Source organism: Scyliorhinus canicula, chromosome 2 (genome assembly GCF_902713615.1).
Source record: "Scyliorhinus canicula chromosome 2, sScyCan1.1, whole genome shotgun sequence".
Lineage (NCBI taxonomy): Eukaryota > Metazoa > Chordata > Chondrichthyes > Carcharhiniformes > Scyliorhinidae > Scyliorhinus > Scyliorhinus canicula.
The window spans coordinates 201689982-201714482 of record NC_052147.1 but is presented as its reverse complement, the minus strand read 5'-3'; the positions used below and the strand labels follow the sequence as shown (position 1 = coordinate 201714482).

The 24501-nt window shown below is 41.7% G+C and overlaps 1 protein-coding gene across 7 annotated transcripts in view; it reads right to left on the bottom strand.

Moving 5' to 3' along the window:
• Positions 1-3901: 3901 nt before the first annotated feature.
• The window catches only part of chn1 (chimerin 1), a 337127-nt gene continuing 316527 nt past the window's right edge, over positions 3902-24501 (bottom strand). For all 7 annotated transcript variants that reach the window (XM_038789361.1, XM_038789364.1, XM_038789365.1 and 4 more), the window contains 2 exons: positions 11080-11185; positions 3902-7207 (listed from right to left, as the gene is read on the bottom strand). In XM_038789361.1, coding sequence (XP_038645289.1) covers positions 7036-7207; positions 11080-11185 — 278 coding nt within the window. In that variant the 3' untranslated portion in view covers positions 3902-7035. The remainder of the gene's footprint in view (positions 7208-11079; positions 11186-24501) is intronic.

Here is a 24501-nt window from a genome sequence, read left to right as displayed (position 1 = left end):
CCAGCAACTTGGCGTCCACATTTAATAACGATATCGGGTGGTAGGACCACACTGTTCTGGAACTTTATCTTTCTTCAGTATTAGGGATATGGACACCTACGATAGTGTAGGAGGCAGCTCCCTCCTTTCCCTAGCCTCATTGTACAGCCTCAGCAGCAGAGGCCCGAGGTCCCCACCGAACTTCTTATAAAATTCCACCGGGAACCCATCTGGTCCCGGGCCTTCCCACCCCATACTCTCCATCATCTCCAACAGCCCAATAGGGGCTCCACCAGTTCTTCCACAACCTTGGGGAACTCCAACCCATCCAGGAACCCCATCCAGGAACCCCCCCCAAAGCCGGGGGCCCTACCATCAGTTTCTTAAGGGCAATCAGGGTTGGGCAATAAATGCTGGCCTAGCCAGCGGCACCCACACCTGTAAATCAATTTTAAAAAGCAGTAGATTGTTAATTTCATGTTGACAAACATACAGAATGTTATTAGTAACTATTTAGCTTGCAAAGTAATTTCCTGCTAATGTCTTAGAAAAATATAAATGTGACAACACAATAGCAAGGTGGTCAATTAAAGCTCAATACTTCCTCCATCAGCAGTAATCCAAATTTATTTTGGTAGTTAAGCATTTCACATTGATTCCATAAATAAAACAGATCACAGATAATAAAGTTGCAAGCAACTCTCAAAATGGTATATATATCTAACCATTAATATATTAAAGATGGCACATCAGCACATGCAGACTTCACACTCCATATCTCACACATGTTACAGAGGCAAACAAATCTTAAATTACAGGGTGGTTCTCAGATGCCATCTGAAATTGATGGGCACGTTCCAATTTTGAAAGTTCCTTGACCAACAATTTACTTGTACTTACTTTCAATAATTAGACTTTTTAGCTGTAAAGGAACATGGGTAACTTAAATGTAGCTCCACAGAATAATATTCTGGGCATTATCTGGTATAATAATCCCATTGTTATAAAATCTCGTGCCATCCAATTTATCATGAGCAACATCGTGATAGAGCCACCAGAATATTACAAAGAGGTTTTGACTGCTTCACATTTCAAACATCAAACTTTATTACGATTCAATTTAATCTTTAAAAACAAATATCAAGAAACTACTGAATACTTGGTGGATTTTCTGACCTCAGTAGGAGCCTTTTATTTAAAGTCGGCTGTCCATAAGACCATAAGACAGAGGAGCAGAATTAGGTCACTCAGCCCATCGAGTCTGCTCCGCCATTCAATAATGGCTGATATTTTTCTCATCCCCATTCTCCTGCCTTCTCCCCATAACCCCTGATCCCCTGATTGATCAAAAACCTATGTATCTCGGTCTTACAGACACTCAGTGATTTGGCCTCCACAGCCTTCTGTGGCAAAGAATTCCACAGATTCACCACCCTCTGGCTGAAGAAATTCCTCCTCATCTGTTTTAAAGGATCGTCCCTTTAGTCTGAGATTGTGTCCTCTGCTTCTAGTTTTTCCTACAAGTGGAAACATCCTCTCCACATCCACTCTATCCAGGCCATGCAGTATCCTGTAAGTTTCAATAAGATTCCCCCCTCATCCTTCTAAACTCCAACAAGTACAGACCCAGAGTCCTCAACCGTTTCTCATACGACAAGCTCTTCATTCCAGGGATAATTCTTGTGAACCTACCCTTGTGTCAATCTACTAATTGTCAATCATCTAATTGATCTTGGAATGTAGCAAATAGAAATGACCACAAAACGGACTGTCTGATTTCTCAATTTACCGCAATTAGATCTTCTGGTCTTAGGACATAGTACCACCGTAGCAGCAGTATTGTGTGTTACACTGTAGAATAGTCCTGCCTTTATAAAGCAGTAAGAAGTCTCATAACAGCAGGTTAAAGTCCAACAGGTTTATTTCAAATCACTAGCTTTGGGAGCACTGCTCCTTGCTCAGGTGAAAGATTCACCTGAGGAAGGAGCAGTGCTCCAAAAGCTAGTGATTTGAAACAAACCTGTTGGACTTTAACCTGGTGTTGTAAAACTTCTTACTGTGCTCACCCCAGTCCAACGCCGGCATCTCCACATCATTTATAAAGCAGGGCATTGTCTGCCATGAATGGACATGTATACATCTACACGTAGAATATACATTTAATCTCATCTGTCATATAGTAACTGTTTGGTTTCAGTATCATTCATAAAACAAAAAAATTCCAGTAAAACGATCTTTAAAATGTGGGAGGAAAAAAGCAATTACTTCCTGGTGATTCCTACCGGCCTTCATCAAGTAGTCTCAAACCAGGGAAAGCAGCAGAGACTTACAAGCACCTGGCAAACTATAGACCAACCTCCTCCCACAAGAATCACCCTCAAAATGATCTACTGCCACATGAAAGAGGTTTTGTGACCATAAAGAGACATTTTAAGTTAAATACAGCTCTAAGTTGAAAAAAGAAAGCTTTCCTCAAATCAGTCCCTTCAGGCCAACTAAAGGGAGTATTATCAAGGCATAAACATTCCTTTTATTTTTAGACAATATTTTGTCCATCACACTCAATGCAACTTCTATCTTACTGTAAGCAACATAACAGTAGTCCAACAATCATGGGTATACAAAAATAGAAATCAAGTTTTTAAATGCTTCTGTTAAGTAATGATGGGGTATGTTTGGGCAGCATGGTGGCACAGTGGTTAGCATTGCTGCCTTACGGTGCCAAGGTCCCAGGTTCGACCCCTGCTCTGTGTCACTGTCTGTGTGGAGTTTGCACATTCTCCCTGTGTTTGCGTGGGTTTTGCCCCACAACCCAAAGATGTACAGGGTAGGTCAATTGGCTACGCTAAATTGCCGCTTAATTGGAAAAAATGAATTGGGTACTCTAAATTTATTTTTAAAAAATGATGGGGTATGTTTTAAAAAGAAGAAAAATTGTTCCCATATTCAGAAGAGTAACATTTTGCTTGACAAAAGACTTATTAGCAATTCACCTCTCTTTAATCTACTATTATTAAACAAATCTGTGAGAATATTTTGAGGTTATAACTAATACAGTGGATAAGGGAGGCGGTGTCTTCAGATTTTAGATAAACATTCATTAAGGTGCCACACAAGACATTATTGCACAAATTTAGGTCTCATGGGTATTATGTCAGTCAGGATAAAAGATTAACTGACAGCAAACACCGTGTAGGAATAAATTGATTATTTTTGATCGGCAGATTGTAACTAATGGGGTACAACAAGGATCAGTACTTGGAAATCAGGTACAGGGTATTTACAATCTATATCAATGACTTAGATGATGAGCTGATGTAACCTATCCAAGTTACTGATGATACAAAGTGGGAAAGTACACTATGAGAAAATAAAAAGAGGCTGCAAAAGGATTTAACCAGGTAAGTGAATGGGCACAAATGTGAAGAAATCTGAAGTTACCACTGTAGAAAAATTAGAAAAGCAGGTTATTTTTTATATGGTGAGGGAAGTATAGGCATTCAGGGGGATCAGTGTTGTCCTTGTAAACAATTCAGGGGGATCAGTGTGTCCTTGCAAGCATTAGGAAGCAAAATGATATGTTCATCTTTATTACAAAAGGATTAGCGTATAAGAGAATAAATCTTATTGCAATTGTTTTGAGCCTTGGTGAGACCAACTGTGTTGGTTCAGGAAGGATATACTTGAGGTGGCATGGTGGCACAGTGGTTAGCACTGCTGCCTCACAGCTCCAGGGTCCCAGTTAAATTCCTGCCTCGGGTGACTGTGTGGAGTTTGCATTTTCTCCCCGTGTCTGTGTGCATTTCTTCTGGGTGCTCCGGTTTCCTCTCACTGTCCAAAGATGTGCAGGTTAGGTGGATTGGCCATGCTAAATTGCCCCTTAGTATTCAAAAGATTAGGTGGTGTTACTGGGTTATGGGGATAGGGTTGAGGTGTGGGCTCTAGTAGGGTGCTCTTTCCAAGGGCCAGTGCAGACTCGTTGGGCTAAATGTATGGTAAATTCTATGATTCTATACTTGCCTTGGAATTAGTGCAACAAAGGTTCAATGGAAAGATTCTTGGGAGGAGCAAATTACCTTATGAGGAAAGATTGAATAAACTAGGCCCATATTCCCTAGAATTTAAAGGAGATATGATTGAATCGAAACATATAAAATTATTCAGGGACTTGACAAGGTAGATGTTGGGAAAATGTTTCCTCTGGCTGGGATGTTTAGAACTAGGGATCACAGTCTCAGATATGGAGTTGGGCATTTAGAACTGAGATGAGAAGACATTTCTTCACTTAAAGGGTCCTTAACCGTTGGAATTCTCAGCACCACAGAGCTGTAGATACTCGGTTGTTTATTATTTTAAGTCAGCTGTCAATAGGTTTTTAATATAATGAGAATCAAGGACATGGGAATCATGGTGTAGCTAAGGTAGAAGATCAGCATGATCTTTTTCTATGGCTCAGCAACCTTGAGGGCCAAATGGCCTACTCCTACTTCTTTTTTTCTTATTTTACTTTAGAGTCGGCTGTATTTTATGCAGTCATTTAAGATCAGTGTTACTCAACATTTTGGAGATCTAGTTGCTGCCGAGGGGGGGAGGGGGGGTGAGAGCGTCGGCTACTGTTGGTTTAAAAATGTTGCATAAAAATATTTAAAAAAAAGATCAGTATTACTCTTGCTCAGTGACAATGGAACTCCATGCATTTGTACATACTCTGTTCAACAGTTTACAAATTCTAATGAAGTTAATGTAAATGTTTGCAGAAGCAGTGAAAATCTCCATTGTAAAAAAACCCAAATCGCATTGTTCTTTAGAATGTTAACTTATTTAACTAGCACCAGAACTATTTTTGGTGCTATATTGTAGCTGTTGTTCTATCTTCAGTTTTCTTTTGGAACTTGTAATCTTTTCTAACTGTTATTATCTAATTGTAGTAACTGGCACAATATTCTACTCCGTTGGAACTTCAGAAGCAACAAAGCATTTCATGTGCACTGACCTTCATTATAAAAGGAACCTTTAACCATGTTCCTTGATCAATTTTACAAGGTATTTTGTAGAATGTTCGACACACCCCTATTTCTGACAGCTTTAAACTGACTGCTGACTGGGAGGACATCAACTTAATATACCATTAAGTCCTTTGAAGATACAAATGAACAAAAGATGTTAAAAAGTGTATTTCTCATAACCACATTAAGTGCTCAGCCATTCATCGGATTCAACAGGAGTCTGTTCACACAAGTTCAACTGGTTGTACTTGTGTGAACAAACTGGTTTAGTTCACTGAGCTAAATCGCTGGCTTTTAAAGCAGACCGAGCAGGCCAGCGACATGGTTCGATTCCCATACCAGCCTCCCCGGACAGGCGCCGGAATGTGGCGACTAGGGGCTTTTCACAGTAACTTCATTGAAGCCTACTCGTGACAATAAGCGATTTTCATTTCATTTCATTTTCAACTGCCAATCAAACATATACTTCAAAAAAGTAAAGTGGTATTTGAAATAAATATATGAACCCCAAGACCAACTATCATGAGGTAAATAAATTATATTTTACACAAAAATGTGTAATGCCCCAGAATTGCAATTGATTACATTGGGTTAAGAACCCAATTTCACTTACTGAAAACTAAAGCCCATTCTAATATTACATGCACCTAGATTCTATAATATTACTTTAAAATGTTTTATTCAGTGCTACACGGAGAATTTTTGTGCCATTAATGCACAATTTATGTGCCATTAATACACAATTTCTGTAGCACTATCAAAATGCTTTTGCTTTTTCCCTCCATTGTACTAAATACCAGTTGTATCTTATTTCTCTATCCATTTACATGCTGAGTAGATGACTTTTTCCTGTCTGGGTGATAGTTTAGGACAATTTATTATTAAAATAGATGGTGCATAAATGACTGCAGAATAAAATACCCAAAGGAACAACAGAGAGAAAATAGAAATTTAAAGAAAGGAAATATATTTGCATTGAATTTATATTATCTTTAACTACCTATGCAAAATACTTTTTTTAAATTGCATTTAACCCGAGAAATTACAAACGTATTTTTCAGGTCGTAAGCAATTCAGAATATGATGTTATGTATACTCATTATTCACCGACTCAGATGGGCATTTTACACAGAAGCTGATATATTCCTCGAACTTGTCTGTAAGTTCTTAAATAAATAATTTTTCACCCCTGTAGGGCCAGTTCTTCCGATGTTCAATCATTTCCAACTGCTATCAACATCTATTGTAATCCAGTAACTTATCCTTACTTTGAAATCACAATAATTAAATAACTATTCAGTAATATCACCAAATGTTGCTCTTATCACTGAATATTTGACCTATATAAGTTTAATTTTAAAAAATAAATTGTAGATGTAAATATTAATAAATTAATGTTTGCATTCCAAAGTAAAAAAACCAAAAGTTACACATGAAAAACAAACCAGGGGTAGTTTTGAATAACCACCTGATGATATTTGGTACTGATGATGCAGCTTGTGTAGAAATATTACACACAACTTATTTTTCAGATAGAAAGAGATCTATAAGCAAACAATTTACAACTCTGACGAACTATGCCATAGTTCAAAAGGCAGAAATAAACACTGGCAAGGGTCACCAAATGCTCTATCAATATTATATTCTGATATCCTGTGCTGTAGACTCATCCCTAGTCCAGAATTGTAAAGTACTACATTACAGGTGTAGTTACATAATGTAATTTGATAAATACCCACAATTTACAAACATGAGGTTAATTCACTACATTTGATTAAAAAGAATGCTGCAACTTTTTCTGATTTCATCAAAGATCCCTGACAAAAACAAGGACCAAATCATGCAGTAGGTTTAATTCACATTAAAGAACCCAAGTCCAACCCAGAAGTTTCAGTTGTCAAAATTATATTACTATGTGTCTGAGTTGAGTATACTATAAAAAAGTACAAAGGATTGCTTTCTTTTCAACCTGCTCACTGAAACAGCTACTCGGACAAAATAATACAACTCATTCTTTCTATCACTGCGCACGATTCTCTTCCCAACAGTTTCAAAATAAAATATCTTCATTTTGGATAAGCATCTCTACCAATAGTCTTTGATAACGTATGTCATTTAAGGCTGCCATGGGGTCCTGTTCTGGGGCTCGCATTAGAGTTGGTCCAAAAACAATTCCAAGATTTTCTGCATTCATCAGGTTGTCCTTCTCATGTAAAGTAACCCTGCAAAAAAAACCATCCATTTTAGTAAACTGCTGAATTGTAATATTTACTTTGGTAAAAGTCTATGAAATTACAGCTCAAATCAAATAGTATTTGAAAATTAATAGACTTCAGAATATTGGTACTTTTGTCATTAAATCCTACGTATTAATTTTGGGCCAGTTTTCCAATCAGACTCAAAATGCTGAAATGTTGTTATAGTCGCTGTACCTTCACAAGCAAGATTAAATTGTATAGAATTCAAAGGCACTCTGCATGGAAGTACTTTTATTTCTTTAGGAACACTCCCATTAAAAGTTATCTAATGGTACTGCATTCATTTAAATGTGAGACTCTCCATCCAAAACGTTTAACAAACATTTCCCATTTAAAAAAAAGTTGTCTAATGCTCAAATAGGATCATAGAATTTACAATGCAGAAGGAGGCCATTCGGCCTATCAAGTCGGCACTGGCCCTTGGTAAGAGCACACATAACGTAGTAATCCCACCTAACCTTTTGGACACGAAGGGGCAATTTTACATGGCCAATCCACCTAACCGGCACATCTTTGTACTGTGGGTGGAAACCAGAGCGTCCGGAGGAAACCCACGCAGACACGGGGAGAAATTACAAACTCCACACAGTCACCCGAGGCTGGAATTCAACCCGAGTCTCTGGAACTGTCAGGCAGCAGTGCTAACCACTGTGCCACCCTATCTGGATCCGATACATCTAGATCCACAAGAATAAAATATCAAACAAGGAAAGGTCATTTGGTTCACTACATTTGCTTTTTCAAAATATACGCTGTCATGGACTCCTGTCAAACATATTGGAATTAGTGTTCCTGTCCGCCACCATGGGAGTCATCGCAAGCGGGATGGAAAGTTTGGCGGATCTATAAAGGTTCGTTGACCTCAGGTGGGAATTTCCAGTCCTGGGGCAGGTACAACTGGAAAATCCCACCCATGGAGTCCCCTGAAGCTAACTAACAAATAAACTTGCCAGGAAAGAAAGTTCAAGGAAATTTATTCCTGAACATCTACGATCATCTAATTAAACACTGCGGTATCACACATTCTAATCAACATTTTCCAACAAGTGGAATATCTTGGTATTCAAAAATAACCCTGGCTACTCTTCACCACAAACTGTTGTCTTAAATCCCCCTCCCTTGCCTCCTCCACCCTGATCTCCATGTGCACAGAGACCATGGACTTCTTTCTCAGTAAATTTGAGACCATCTGTTCAGCTGTCTTTTGTCATTTCTCTTCATTATCCTAGCCCATCAGGTCAAACTTTTCCGAAGGCCACCTTGCCCAGCTCTGAACTTGCATCATTTTCCAGTTTCTCTCTTACCTCCCATCATGCCCTCTCTGAGATCATCATGTCCACGAGAACCACCTCCTACTCCCCTGACCCTATTCACACCAAAACTGATGACAACGCTAAGATAAAAGTTAAAGTTCCTTCTCAAGTACTGTGTGCCTGTCCTTCAAATCTTCTTGAATCGCCCATCTCCTCAAAAAAACCATCTTTGACCATCTCTATCCTGGAAAACTAGTGCCCCCATCTCCAATCTCCTTTTTGTCTCCAAAGCCCTAGAATGTTTTGTCGACTCTGAAATCTGTGCCCATTTTGCCCAGAACTCACTGAATCCCTCCAATCAGGTTTCTACATATTTTACAGCACTGAGAAGATCCTTATGGAAGTGTCAAATAACATTCATAGTTGTCATGGTAAACCATTGCTCCTCATCCTTCTTGATCTATCTGCAAGCTTTGATACATTTAGCCAAACTATTCTCCTCCAACATCTCTCCCCTATTGTCCAGCTGGGTGAGACTGCAGTTTCCTACTTCCATTCTTAGTTGTCCAGTTACAGCCAGAGAATTATCAATAATGGTTTCTCTCATCACTCCTGCATGGTTAACTCTAATGTCCCCAAGAATTTATCCTTGGCCCCTTATTTCTCATCTGCTTGGTCCCCTTGATGACATAATCTGAAAACATGTCATATTCCACATGTACAGTAATTCCACCTAATAATAAGAATAATCTTTATTGCCACAAGGTAGGCTTCCATTAACACTGCAATAAAGTTACTGCGAAAAGCCCCTAGTCGCAACATTCCAGCACCTGTTCAGGTACACAGAGGGATAATTCAGAATGTTCAAATTACCTAAAAGCTTGTCTTTTGGGACTTGTCAGAGGAAACCGGAGCACCCGGAGGAAACCCATGCAGACACGAGGAGAACGTGCAAACTCCACACAGACAGTGACCTACGCCAGGTATCAAACCTGGGACCCTGATGCTGTGAAGCAACAGTGCTAACCACTGTGCTACCATGCTGCCCTTCTCTCTCACTACCATCTCATTCAATCCCTCCACAGTCTCTAATTTGTCATATTGCTTGGTCAAAATCCAGTAGTTAAGGGCAGCACGGTGGCGCAGTGGTTAGTGTTGCTGGCTCACGACGCCGAGGTCCCAGGTTCGATTCCGGCTCTGAGTCACTGTCCGTGTGGAGTTTGCACATTCTCCACGTGTTTGCATGGGTTTCGCCCCACAACCCAAAGATGTGCAGGGTAGATGGATTGGTCACGCTATATTGCCCCTTAATTGGAAAAATTGAATTGGGTACTCTAAATTTATAAAAAAAACATCCAGTATTTAATGAGCAGAAATTTCCTTCAGCCAAAGATTAGGAAGATCAAAGGCACTCTCTTCAGTCCCCATCACCAACTGCATCTCTTTACTCGACAGCTTCCTGAGGCTGAAGCAGACCATTCACAATCCTGGTACTATATCTGACCCTGGGATGACCTTCTCACCATCCATCTGCTCCATCGCTGCCTACTTCCACTTCCATATCTGCCTGTTTCCACTCTTATGTTAGCTCGTCTCCTGCTACCCTTCGTAACCTCTGGAATTGACTATCTCAATGTTTTCCTGGCTGCCTCCCATCATCCACCCTACATAAATTTGAGACTTCAGCAGCAGAGGAAACATTTTGTTTCAACAAGTATTTGATCATCTATAGCACAATATATTCTCATATTCAAACTTATTCCCAACCAAACACCTGGTTGAAAAAATAATGAATTTGAAGCAACTATGATATCTTAATGGTGATAAGGTACTTGCTAGCATAGTTTGGAAAAACTAATTATCGCAAGTCTTTTGGTGGTAACACAGAGTAGGATTGATTTTTCTTAATAGTTCAGAAATTATTCAATTGCTCTTCTAATGAATTACACCATGACATTAAATGACAAAACGTATCACTTATCCAATACCTATACCACACTTCAAACGGTCTTGTGTAACTAAAATTGAATTTTTGAAACATGACTGCCAAATTAGTTAATTACCTGCACAAAGAACATTATTTGGATAGAAAGATATTCTCTTAATCTAAATTGCCATCTTCAGAATTGGAATACTGAAGTGTTAAATAAGAAACAAGTTTGATCTTGTAATGTTGGTGCACCATACTTGTAAAATGAGGGGCCAAAATTTGGATTTCAATGTCAACCGATGTTTGCAGTATGAGTTTGTAATACAGTAAATTCACTATTCTTAACTGAACTTTATAGGACAAAGAGAAAATGGTTTAATAAATAAATGTTCATTTATCCATCCTGTGTAGGTCTGTTCAAATAGATCTTAAGTTTTCCCTTCTAGGAATATCATGATTTTTTTGTGAGAGGTGCGAGGGAACAAAAATATAGGAACGCAAAATAAGAAAACTACAAGTCATATTCCGTATCCTATAAATTGATGTTTCTAAGAAAAAAGAAAAATAATATTCACATCAAAAGGTTAAGTAAAATAGTTATTAACTTCATAGCACTCATTTATAAATAGTTAATATTAGTTGTTATGATATACCTTTTTAAATGAGCCATAAGGTACTTCAACGTTTCACAGTGTGCAGGTGGCAACATTTTTAATGCTTCATGAACTGATTCCAATCTCTCATCAGGTTCTGGAATCTCTGCAATAAAAACAAAAGAATAACAAAACATCAAGGGCAAGAAATTGGGCTCTTTAATGGCTGTTTTGGAGTGCTTAGAGCTTCAAGATGGCATCCGAACATGTGTGAGACTAATCAGAACCGACCCTATATTGTTGAGACTATTAGCGCCTGAGAAGTTGGCTGAAAGTATACAGAACAGGCAGATCACTCAGTGTGCAACACTGATTCAACATAATTTATCATATTGGTGCTTAACACTCCAGCTTACATCTGTTTGTAACCTTGTACAGCTGAACACGTGTTTCAGCAGCTGAAAGGACTCCCCCCCCTCCCCCCCCCCCGGGCAAATAATGGTATTTAAAGAGATCATCAGCTATTTACAGGTTAGTTGCTGGCTAAGCTTTTCTCGTAGTTGTTGCGCTCTCCAAGTGTTTGGTACTTTTTGTAGTTGCTTCAAGTTACAAAAAATTACAGGGAATGCTATGTCAGGTGCTGACTTCAAGGCTTATGCAGAAACAAATTGTGCCTAGACATGGATGCATTAAGAGGTATTCTCTTGGCAAAGAGAATGACTGATAGAATAATGCCAAGCAGAGCGGGACAAACGACTGAAAGAGGGAGAATTATCAGCAGAAGACCATACCCACCCAGGGTTAGCAGGGAGCAATTTTTCGACCTGAACCTCAATGAGGAACAAATATGTATGATGGCTGAACATCATTAACAAGAACATAATATAAGAACATAAGAATTAGGAGCAGGAGTAGGCCATCTGGCCCCTCGAGCCTGCTCTGCCATTCAATGATATCATGGCTGATCTTTTGTAGACTCAGCTCCACTTTCCGGCCCGAACACCATAACCCTTAATCCCTTTATTCTTCAAAAAACTATCTATCTTTATCTTAAAAACAATTAATGAAGGAGCCTCAACTGCTTCACTGGGCAAGGAATTCCATAGATTCACAACCCTTTGGGTGAAGACGTACCTCCTAAACTCAGTCCTAAATCTACTTCCCCTTATTTTGAGGCTATGCTCCCTTGTTCTGCTATCACCCACCAGTGGAAACAACCTGCCCGCATCTATCCTATATATTCCCTTCATAATTTTATATGTTTCAGTAAGATCCCCCCTCATCCTTCTAAATTCCAATGAGTACAGTCCCAGTCTACTCAACCTCTCCTCGTAATCCAATCCCTTCAGCTCTGGGATTAATCTAGTGAATCTCCTCTGCACACCCTCTAAGCGCCAGTACGTCCTTTCTCAAGTAAGGGGACCAAAACTGAACACAATACTCCAGGTGTAGCCTCACTAACACCTTATACAATTGCAGCATAACCTCCCTAGTCTTAAACGCCATCCCTCTAGCAATGAGGGACAAAATTCCATTTGCCTTCTTAATCACCTGTTGCACCTGTAAACCAACTTTTTGCGACTCATGCACTAGCACACCCAGGTCTCTCTGCACAGCAGCATGTTTTAATATTTTGCCATTTAAATAATATTTATATTAAATAACATTTTGCTACCAAAATGGATAACCTCACATTTGTCAACATTGTATTCTATCTGCCAGACCCTAGCCCATTCACTAAACCGATCCAAATCCCTCTGCAGACTTCCAGTATCCTCTGCACTTTTTGCTTTACCACTCACCTTAGTGTCATCTGCAAACTTGGACACATTGCCTTTGGTCCCCAACGCCAAATCATCTATGTAAATTGTGAACAATTGTGGGCCCAACACTGATCCTTGAGGGACACCACTAGCTACTGATTGCCAACCTGAGAAACACCCATTAATCCCCACTCTTTGCTTTCTATTAATTAACCAATCCTCTATCCATGCCAATACTTTACCCTTAATGCCATGCATCTTTATCTTATGCAGCAAACTTTTGTGTGGCACCTTGTTAAAGCCTTTCTGGGAATCCAGATAGACCACATCCATTGGCTCCCCATTATCTACTGCACTGGTAATGTCCTCAAAACATTCTACTAAATTAGTTAGGTACGACCTGCCCTTTATGAACCCATGCTGCGTCTGCCCAATGGGACAATTTCCATCTAGATGCCTCGCTATTTCTTCCTTGATGATAGATTCCAGCATCTTCCCTACTACCGAAGTTAAGCTCACTGGCCTATAATTACCCGCTTTCTGCCTACCTCCTTTTTTAAACAGTGGTGTCACGTTTGCTAATTTCCAATCTGCTGGGATCACCCCAATGTCTAGTGAATTTTGGTAAATTATCACTCGTGCATTTGCAATTTCCCTAGCCATCTCTTTTAGCACTCTGGGATGCATTCCATCAGGGCCAGGAGACTTGTCTACATTGTTATTTACCCCATTAGCTTGCCCATCACTACCTCCTTGGTAATAACAATCATCTCAAGGTCCTCACCTGCCATAGCCTCATTTCTATCAGTCACTGGTATGTTATTTGTGTCTTCCACTGTGAAGACCGACCCAAAAAACCTGTTCAGTTCCTCAGCCATTTCCTCATCTCCCATTATTAAGTCTCCCTTCTCATCCTCTAAAGGACCAATATTTACCCTAGCCACTCTTTTTTTGTTTTATATATTTGTAGAAACTTTTACTATCTGTTTTTATATTCTGAGCAAGTTTACTCTCATAATCTATCTTACTATTCTTTATTGCTTTTTTAGTAGCTTTCTGTTGCCCCCAAAAGATTTCCCAGTCCTCTAGTCTCCCACTAATCTTTGCCACTTTGTATGCTTTTTCCTTCAATTTGATACTCTCCCTTATTTCCTTAGATATCCACGGTGGATTTTCCCTCTTTCTACCGTCCTTCCTTTTTATTAGTATAAACCTTTGCTGGGCACTGTGAAAAAAATCGCTTGGAAGGTTCTCCACTGTTCCTCAACTGTTTCACCATAAAGTCTTTGCTCCCAGTCTACCTTAGCTAGTTCTTCTCTCATCCCCTTGTAATCTCCTTTGTTTAAGCACAAAACACTAGTGTTTGATTTTACCTTCTCACCCTCCATCTGTATTTTAAATTCCACCATATTGTGATCGCTCCTTCCGAGAGGATCCCTAACTATAAGATTATTAATCAATCCTGTCTCATTACACAGGACCAGATCTAGGACCGCTTGTTCCCTCATAGGTTCCATTACATACTATTCTAGGAAATTATCGCGGATACATTCTATAAACTCCTCCTCATAGCTGCCTTGACTGACCTGGTTAAACCAATCGACATGTAGATTAAAATCCCCCATGATAACTGCTGTACCATTTCTGCATGCATCAGTTATTTCTTTGTTTATTGCATGCCCCACCATAATGTTACTATTTGGTGGCCTATAGACAATTCCTATCAGTGACTTGTTCGTCTTACTATTCCTGATTTCCACCCAAATGGGTTCAACCTTCTCCTCCACAGCACCGATGTCATCCCTTACTATTGCCTGGATGTTATCCTTAAATAACAGAGCTACACCACCTCCCTTACTATCCACTCTGTCCTTCCGAATAGTTTGATACCCTCTGATATTTAACTCCCAGTCATGACCATCCTTTAACCACGTTTCAGTAATGGCCACTAAATCATAGTCATTCACGATGATTTGCGCCATCATCTCATTTACCTTATTCTGAATACTATGAGCATTCAGGTAAAGTACTTATGTTGGCTTTTATACCTCTGTTTTGAATCTTAACACCTCGATCAGTAACCTTTCCTAAGTTATATTTCCTCTTCACTTTTCTCCTAATTTTCCTTGTCGTTGAACCCATATCTTCATGTAGCAACCTGCCGCATCGCTTATTATTTGTTTTTACTTCTTTTTATTCCTTTTAGTATTATTGGGCCGATTCACTGAGCTCCCCTCAGTCACTGTACCTTGTACTGTCGTCTTTTTGATTTTTGACTATGTCTTCTCTGCCTTAAACTTTCCCCCTTACTGCCTTTTGTTTCTGTCCCTGTTTTACTACCTTCCGACTTCCTGCATTGTTTCCTATCCCCCGCCACATTAGTTTAAACCCTCCCCAACAGCTCTAGCAAACAACCCCCTAGGACATCGGTTCCAGTCCTGCCCAGGTGCAGACCGTCCGGTTTGTACTGGTCCTACCTCCCCAGAACCAGTTCCAATGCCCCAGGAATTTGAATCCCTCCTTCTTGCACCATTGCTCGAGCCACGCATTCGTCCTATCTATCCTGACATTCCTACTCTGACTAGCTCGTAGCACTGGTAGTAATCCTGAGATTACTACCTTTGAGGTCCTACTTTTTAGTTTAACTCCTAACTCCTTGAATTCAGCTTGTAGGACCTCGTCCCGTTTTCTTTACCTATATCGTTGGTGCCTATGTGCACCACGACAGCTGGTTGTTCACCCTCCCCCCCCAGAATGTCCTGCAGCCGCTCCGAGACATCCTTTACCCTTGCACCAGGGAGGCAACATACCATCCTGGAGTCTCAATTGCGTCCGCAGAACCGCCTGTCTATTCCCCTTACGATTGAGGATGCACTCACTGAAATCTGTCACCTACTGCAGCCACAATTGAAAACTTGCAGGTTTCACGAATAGTATTGCCAATGGTTCTGTAGGTGATCTAAGTGATGAACCATTGTGTGTCTATTGTGAGTAGCGCAGGAAATATTTACAACGACTCTCAGTTTGCTGTGCACAGTTGCATATGGGAGATCACTGAATGTATCTATTTAAGGCAGCGAACTACATTTTCATTCTCTCTTGTCAGAGACAAACAGGCAGAGCGAGCATGCATCTTTGGTAGGTTTTCATCCCATGGGGCAATGTGTCATTAGCTTTATGCACATCGATTTGCAGATGCCCCATGTCAACTCTGCCCTATATCGCAGCGAACAAGATTCCTCAACGTCCATGTGATATGTGACCACAGACAGTGACTCATAAGAGACAATTTTAGTAGCACGGCAGCAGTCATAATGCCTTCATTATATAGCATCTGCTATGTCGTCTGCATTTCAGCCACTACATCAAACCAAAGTTGACTACCGGGTGACAGGACTGTTAACAGGTGATACTTCTGATGACTCGAGTGTGCAACCCACGCACATATGAGCAGCATGCATATAATGAAAGCCATGCTGGTATACAAAATACGATAGAACAAATCAATGGCGTGCTGAAACAACATTTCTCCTCTCTGGACTGTTCTTAAAAAGTCCTGCACCACAGCTTCTTCCCTGCTGATACCAGACTCCTAAGCGACCCTCTTATGGACTGACCCGATTAATACTACACTCCTGTATGCTTCACCCGATGCAAGTGTCTATGTATTGACATTGTGTACCTTGTAATCCATTTATCTATCCATCTCATCATCATGAGGGGCCAGCCTTGCACCAGCTATAATTTGAACAGCTAAGGAACAGGAGCACTGTTGCTTCACAATGCCAGGGCCTCAGGTTCGATTCCTGGCTTAGGTCACTGTCTGTGTGGAGTCTGCACATTCTCCACGTGTCTCCGTGTGTTTCCTCCGGTTTCCTCCCACAAGACCCGAAAGACGTGCGTGTTAGTGAAGTGGACATTCTGAATTCTCCCTCAGTGTACCTGAATAGGTGCCGGAGTGTGGGACTCGGGGCTTTTCACAGTAACTTTATTGCAGTGTTAATGTTAGCCTACTTATGACAATAATAAAGATGATTATTATTATAGACAATCCTTTATTTTACCCCAGTTGACCTTCACGAACTCATCCAAGTGTAACTCTCAAACAGCTCTGAGCCTAAAAGGCCTAGCTGAGGCCTGCAATATCTTGGCATGGGCATCACCCATCTGGCTGGCTAGCTGACCGACAAAGGCACAGATGGAGAGTCAGGGTGCCATCTTGAGAGAAGACAGCCAGTTCGTGCTCCTTGAGGCAACTTCCACTGAGTGGCACTTCAGCAAACTTAGTTGTACATTGGAAGACAACTTGCGGAACCACTGTGACAATCTGCAAACAATTTTACACACTGCAATGCCTGATTTACTTAGTACTGGCTGCTCCAGAATGCTGACAGCCTCAAGGGCTTTTGGCATGTTTTTAATGTGCTGTCACAGGTCAGGTACAGCAGCATAGTCTTTCCATTTGGAGTCTGCTGAAAGTTAATAACCGACTCTGGGGTCTCAACCTCAAAAGGAATTTTTCATCCACCACTCCTCTCTCAAAACCTGAAATATCTCCTCTCATTTGCTAGTACTTCCCTGAATATAACACACATTGGATTTGCATCCTTATTTGCACTGGCACAATTGAGAAAACATATCTCAAGAAATCATCTTTATACTGCTTTCATCCTCAGTTAAGTTTCTTCTTTGTAGGCTGCTAACCAGAGGCCCTGGAGCTTTGTACAGAGCTAACACTAGCACTGCTCTGTCCTGCAGTGGATTCTCCTAAGCAGCTCCCTCCAGAAGATTCAGATGTGAGGTCCTGGCCAGTTGGTACTATGCCTATTTGTGTCTTTGGCTATCTCTTTCTTGTAAGAAAATGATTCATCTTCACAATCCTCATGCTTTGTTTACCGGCAGCTAGAAAATGGAAGAAGTTCTCCTTCGTGATTTGCTGCCAAAAGCACATACTTACAAGGCGCTTGACGTCAATTGTGCATGTAGGATGTATGGCCTGGTCATTGCTGTCGCTTATGATCGGAAGACTGGATACAGCCTCATTTCCTTCTCATTTAAAAGGCTGCAGCGGCTGCCATTCTTAATAAAAATGCCAGTAGGTCAAGCTGGCCAGTGAATGGGAGTGTGGTGGGGGGAGGAGCTGTGGCCATCAGAGCCTGGTAGAACAGGTTTCAAAGGGTCTAGAAGGTGAAAGGTTGGGGGAGGGGACCGATACAGGGTGAGGTGTTTTCAAGAGGAAGTGGATGGGAGGATTCTTTGGGGGGGGGGGGAGAGGAGTTTGATGTGAACAATCCCAGTGGGCAGGGAGACCTGGAGTTATGAGGATGGTGGATAGGAGGGGAGGAGCGAGTGGTGAGAGACCTCGGTTAGGATAGTTACGTGGAATGTGAGGGGTTTGTTGGAGGGAGGATTTTCAGTGTTATCTGAGGGGTAGTGCTCGTGAACCAGGGCCCCAAGAAGCCTTTTCGGGGGGGGTCGGACCGGCTTGGGCGTCAGCGGGTGCAGATATTAGCCTTTACCTCGCTGATTGCCTGGAGGCGGGCCCTGTTGGGGTGGAGGTTAGCTTCTCCATCCTGTGACACGGCTTAGCGGGGGAGAATCTGCTTGATTTTCTTTGACTCTTGGGAAGGTGAAGCTTCAGTCGAAGGGGATGAAGGAAGGTTTCACAGTTCATGGGGGCTGTTTATTTGTACACTTTCGAGAATTGGTTACCATTGAACTTTAGGGGGGGTTGGCAGTATTGTTGTCTTTTGTTACACTGTTTACGGATTGATTGTTAATTTGTGTTTTTTTTTACCTGGAATGTACGGGTGGATGTTTTGGTCTGCATATTGAGCGGGTGCGTTTGTGTGCGGGGGATTGTTATTGTATTTGTTTTTATTTATTGCTGAAAATGTTGAAAATGAGGAGAATGAAAATATATTTTTAAAAATGCCGGTAGTGGCCATTGGCCACTTCTGCAATGGGGACCGCTGCAGGAATGCTGCAACTGATCATTTCCAAACCCTCCCCAATACCCACCCGTGGGTTGCGATCAGCACTTTGAAAAACTCTGGCTCGGGGAATGTAGCTCCAGGATGTTTACAATGTCCTTGTATGATTGTGTGCCAGGTTTGTAGCACCAAACCGCTTAATAAGGCAAAGGTTTTAGGTCCCATCACCCTTCACATCTTTCTATCATTTTCAATTCCATTTGCAAGGACAGAAACTCAAAACATTCAGTTTAGTTCTGGTCACCCTATTATAGAAAGGACATTATTAAACTTCCGGGGGAAAGCGGGCAGCATAACCAAGGATCCCTCCCACTTACTCACTTTTCCAACTTCTTCCATCGGGCAGGAGATATAGAAGTCTGAGAACACGCACGAACAGACTCAAAAACAGCTTCTTCCCCACTGTCACCAGACTCCTAAATTACCCTCTTATTGACTGACCTCATTAACACTACACCCTGTATGCTTCAACCGATGCCAATGCTTATGTAGTTACATTGTATATCTTGTGTTGCCCTATTATGTATTCTCATGTATTTTCTTGAATTTTGTTTAATTCTCTTTTCTTCCATGTACTGAATGATCTGTTGAGCTGCTTGCAGAAAAATACTTTTCACTGTACCTCGGTACACGTGACAATAAACAAATCCAATCGAATCCAATCCAAACTAGAAAGAGTGCAGAAAAGATTTACTAGGATGCTACCGAAACTTGATGGTTTGAGTTATAAGGATAGGCTGGATAGAGTGGGACTTTTTTCCCTGGAGCATAGGAGGCTTACGGGTGATCCTATAGATCAAAATAATGAGGGGCATAGATAAGGTCAACATCTTTCCCCAAAGGTAGTGGAGTTTAAAACTAGAGGGCATAGGTTTAACATGAGAAGGGACAGATACAAAAGGGTCCAGAGGTGCAATGTTTTTCACACAGAGGGTGGTGAGTGTAAAGTGTAATGTTCTTGCCAGATGGCCTGATTTATATTACAAGAACACTTGTAGCTAAAGCTATAGACAATTTGTTAACATTAACTGTGAGTCAAATATATACAAACAGATAAATAATAGTATGACCATGCATAAGCAACCTCTCTCCCAGCTTCCTCATCAATCTGAGGTCACTTGACTCTAACATTCGCTTATATACTAATGAGACTCCTAGTGGTCAATCGGTGAAATACAACACAACCATGATATCACTACAATGAGTGTCTGGAATGAGCTGCCAGAGGCAGCAGTAGAGACGAGTGCAATTTTGTCTTTTAAAAAGCATTTAGACAGTTATACGGGTTAGATTTATATAGAGGGATATGGGCCAAATGCGGGCATTTGGGATCAGCTTAGTGGTAAAAAATGGGCGTCATGGGCAAGTTGGGCCGAAGGGCCTGTTTCCATGCTGTAAACCTCTACGACTCTAGGAGCTCCAATGTTCAACAGTCTCATCAAAATGTCCATACGTCCGGTAAGTGTGGCCATTTTCTTTTATTTCTCTTCTTTGTCAGTTGCTATGTTGCTGTTTTAAATGGTTTGTCGCTTTTTCACTCAGCTGTCTCTGCAACTGCTGGTCGAGTCTCTGTGTTTTCCCCGTGGTTTTTCTGGGGAGATCGTGGCTGTGATTTTTTTTCTTTTCAGGGCTTCTCACTTATTTTTCAAAGCTACTGCAGGCTCTCTTTTGTTTTGCAGGAGGGGCTGTTTGCAGCTGGTCAATTTCTTTATTGTTGATTTCCTGTGCTTTTTTGGGATTACCGTTTATTTTATAACTTAAAGCTGCTTCATGTGTCAGCTGTTTTCTTTCACTGGTAATTTGTTTTTACAAGCACATTTCTGTTTTTATTGATTGTCCCGGTTTTTTAAAACCTTGAAGTAACAGCACTTTTGACTGCTGTTTTAAAAAAAAATCTACCGAACAGCTGCAATAATTTTATTATTTCCTTTTACAATTTTAATTTTTGTCCTGGTAATCCCTCCCTAACAGCACAGTGGGTGTACCTACACCTGAAGGACTGCAGCAGTTCAAGAAGGCAACTCACCACCACCTTTTGAAAGGCAACTAGGGATGGGTGTAGCCATCTGGGTTGGCCACTTCCCGATTCCAAAATGGAGGCCCGCAAAGAATACAGGGAAAATTGGCCAGGCACAAGAAAACAATCAGGTGCAAGGTTTCCTGTGTATTAAGACTTGCAGAACCCAGACAGAACCGAAACCAGTAGCCATCTACATATTAATGAGCAATCCCCAGAAACAATTAGAAACATTGAAGCAATCAGGACCAAACCAGACTCCCCGGCGCCAGCGGGAGCCAGGACAAAGGAAGGCCAACGGACACATAGGAACCGCCCAGCGATCAAGGAACAGCTCTTGTATTGGAGAAATCGATGGAAACCTTTGGTACTTGGTCCAATTAATTGGGGCCAGGTCCGGGGGCCGCCCAAAAGTGCACGAAACCCCTGGGGAGTATAAAATAGAGTCCCCACGTTCAGCTCGTCCTTCTTGGCAGGTTCTCTTAGCAGCTCGAAAGAACTCTTGACCGCGACTCTCAACAAGGAGAGACCTGCCTAGCAGCTGCACCAACCAAGTAAGTCTCCAGTCAACGCACGCTCCTAGCTACTATTCCATACCAGATTGAAACCTGCAGTCTCAGAACCGAACAAAGGCCATTGTTCCTCTGAACTGGTGGGCCCTTCCAAAAGCTAAGTATAGGCCTTTAGTGTTCGTGATAAGTAGAGTTTTATGCATGAGTAGTGATTGACTGTGTGTATAATAAATGTGTTTTGATTTGAAACTTACTAACTGGTGTATTGAGTTATTGATCAACACTTGGCTTTGAACCTCGTGGTGGTATCAGAAAGATACCTGGTGACTCTGGAGCAAAGGTTATTAAAACAGAGTAATTAGGTAAAAGCACACCGAGCAACATGGGCAATAAATGCTGGCCTAACCAGCGACGTCCACATCCCATAAATGAATTTTTAAAAAATAACTTGCAAAATACGGTGAGCCAGGCAAAATATAGAATACATAACAGAAACTTGACATAAATGCTTCATTTCCTGTTGACACAAAGTAAAAATGTTTGAAGATACCATCATATGAGGAAGGAGTACTTGAGATACGCCCTTCATAAATAATGGCTCGCATTTTGCAGTCAGTAACGAAAGGAGACCGGTCATTGCAGACCTCAAAGAAAACTGCCCACAAAAATCTAGCTATCTCTGTGATGTAGATCTCACTTTTGCTGATGTCAGACTGAATGGAACCAAGTCAAAGGGTATCGTTCAGGCATCCAGCAACAGTTATGTTGTCACCAAGTAGGGTAACAAGCCAATAACACTGACAGACAGCAGACCAGGGAATAAAATGCACTGATTAATCTTCGTTCTGATTAAATTCTACAGAGAACAGAATAACTGGTTGCACATACTCATTGGATTACGGTAGAAACTGAAGTATCAAATAACCTTTTAAATAACGTATTATTTTAAAAATATTATTGACTTATTTCATAATGGAGCAATTTGCTATTACACAAATATAAAATTAGTTTTCCAGGTTCAGAGAGATCTTTCAACAATAATTATGAACCAGTGTGCTGTTAAAAATCCAGTTACCCCTCTTCAACATGGCGTAACTTTTTCAAGGGTTCTTACAGCAGAACTAATAGTGTTCAACAGTCACTTCTGGATTTTCATGTTTAACTAACAAACATGGATTCCAGACATTTCTGTTATTTTGAGAGGGGTAATGATGGTGAAAACTGACGGTTTTGATGCGATTGGATCACAAAATCTGGTCCATTGTGGAATTTTCCATTTTTGGAACTAAGTGCCATGGTGGGTGGCTTACGGTTTCTTTCCTTCTGGGTGGTGTGTCAGGAAATCACACCCGATTATATGCTCAGAACCGCATTACTTATTCATAGGCAAGTATCTTTCTGAATCGCATGGTGGGTGGGAATTGATTCATCTGCCCTGCCAGTACCTAATGGGGGGGTCAAAGGATTGGTGCCACATTTAAATGCCACCCGGGCACACACTCTCTCCAACCCAGGTCTACAGAGATGTGTAGAAATGTCAGCAAAGCTGCCCGAGTTTAGCCAAGAGTACACTGGCTGTGCTTTACCTGAAGGATGGCTCCAGGAAGCACACCCGTCTCACTTCTCCAGCCTGGGAGGCAATAGCAAGTCAGGTCAATGAGGCTGGCAACCACCCCTGCAATATCTTCCAGTGCAGGAAGAGGATGAATTATGTCAATTGCTCCGCTGGGCAAGTCAATCTTCAACTCACTCCAATCTCACATCCTCATCATGGCATTTGCACTCAAAGGATTACAATCTTCAGGGCTCACACACAATATTAGTGGGGGACACATATCAGCATTGATTGTCGCACTGATACTTTCACATCTCCATCTCCACTTCAATTTCTGAAGAGGGTTCACCACACACAGGTAACTTCTATGTTTCTCAAACCTCTGTTCCACCCCCTCTCATTCCTTTTGACTTCATGCAGTCCAAGCTTGTCCACAATAGCGAGCTGTCCAAATTTAAGGAGGATGTTGCCAAGCTGGCTGGGGTGGACAGGTATTGCTTCTGTAGGGAAGGTGAGATCAGCTTCTCCCTGCAACCTAGTATGGATAAGACCATGAGATCATCACTTCCTGTCATTCACAGTGAGTGACATGTAATCTTGTATTCTGCCTGCTCATGAACTAAGGACGCGATTCTCCGGCCTCGTTGTGCTCCCACGCGAGCGAATCAAGGCCGGTGAATAGCGGGAGAGGCCAAAACGAGAACCGTGCCAGGCACCAAACAGTTTGCGATGTAACTGACCAGCTCCCCGAGACGCAATCGGGATCTTGCCGTAGCTTGGCGAGAAAGCAATCATCATCAATTCAGCTCTATTTCCATACAATTAACCATGATGTGGAGATGCCGGTGTTGGACTGGGGTGGGCACAGCAAAAAGTCTTACAACACCAGGTTAAAGTCCAACAGGTTTGTATGGAATCACTAGCTTTTGGGTGTAGTTCCTCTTCTTACCATACAATTAATGGAGCTACTCCATATCCAACGGCCTCCCATCATTCATCGGCTGCCGCAGCAAGTGGTCACACTGGTGCTAATTAGTAATCCTTTTTAAAAACTTGCACCTGGAGGAAGGGCTTCTGCGGGGAGCTGAGGAGATGAGTAGTCACCTTTGCTCACAGGCAAAGAGCCCAGGGGTGCTGGGCTTCCCACCCCAGAGCTCTATGTGGGGTTGGGGACACTTGGCTGCGGGGGGTACCCTCCGCAGGCGTGGGCCTCCATGCGAAGGGGGGGCAACCACACGCAACACCCGCATGCCAACCGCTGGATCGTGTGTACACGTTCCGGGGGCAACCCTATCCCCTGCCCATCTGCCCCACCGACCACCCATGATGTCCACTGACTGCTGAGGCCTCTGGCTGTGCAGCTGAAGGCTGTTGCTAATAGGGAATTGGCAATTGTACTTAAATTAGCACTTCACACAACCCAAGTGGATTCCCATGGGTGGCGGGCCATGTAGCATGTGGGATATCATTTTAATCACACCTTGATGCATTGACATTGTGCTTGAGAACTGCGGGAGGCAACACCACACATGTAGCAGCCAACATCCGAACACCCAGTGGATGGGACACAGCTCCGGGGACATGTCCACGGCCGGAGGGTAGGTGAGTGCTACGGGAAGGTGGGGGATGCCTGGAGAGATGA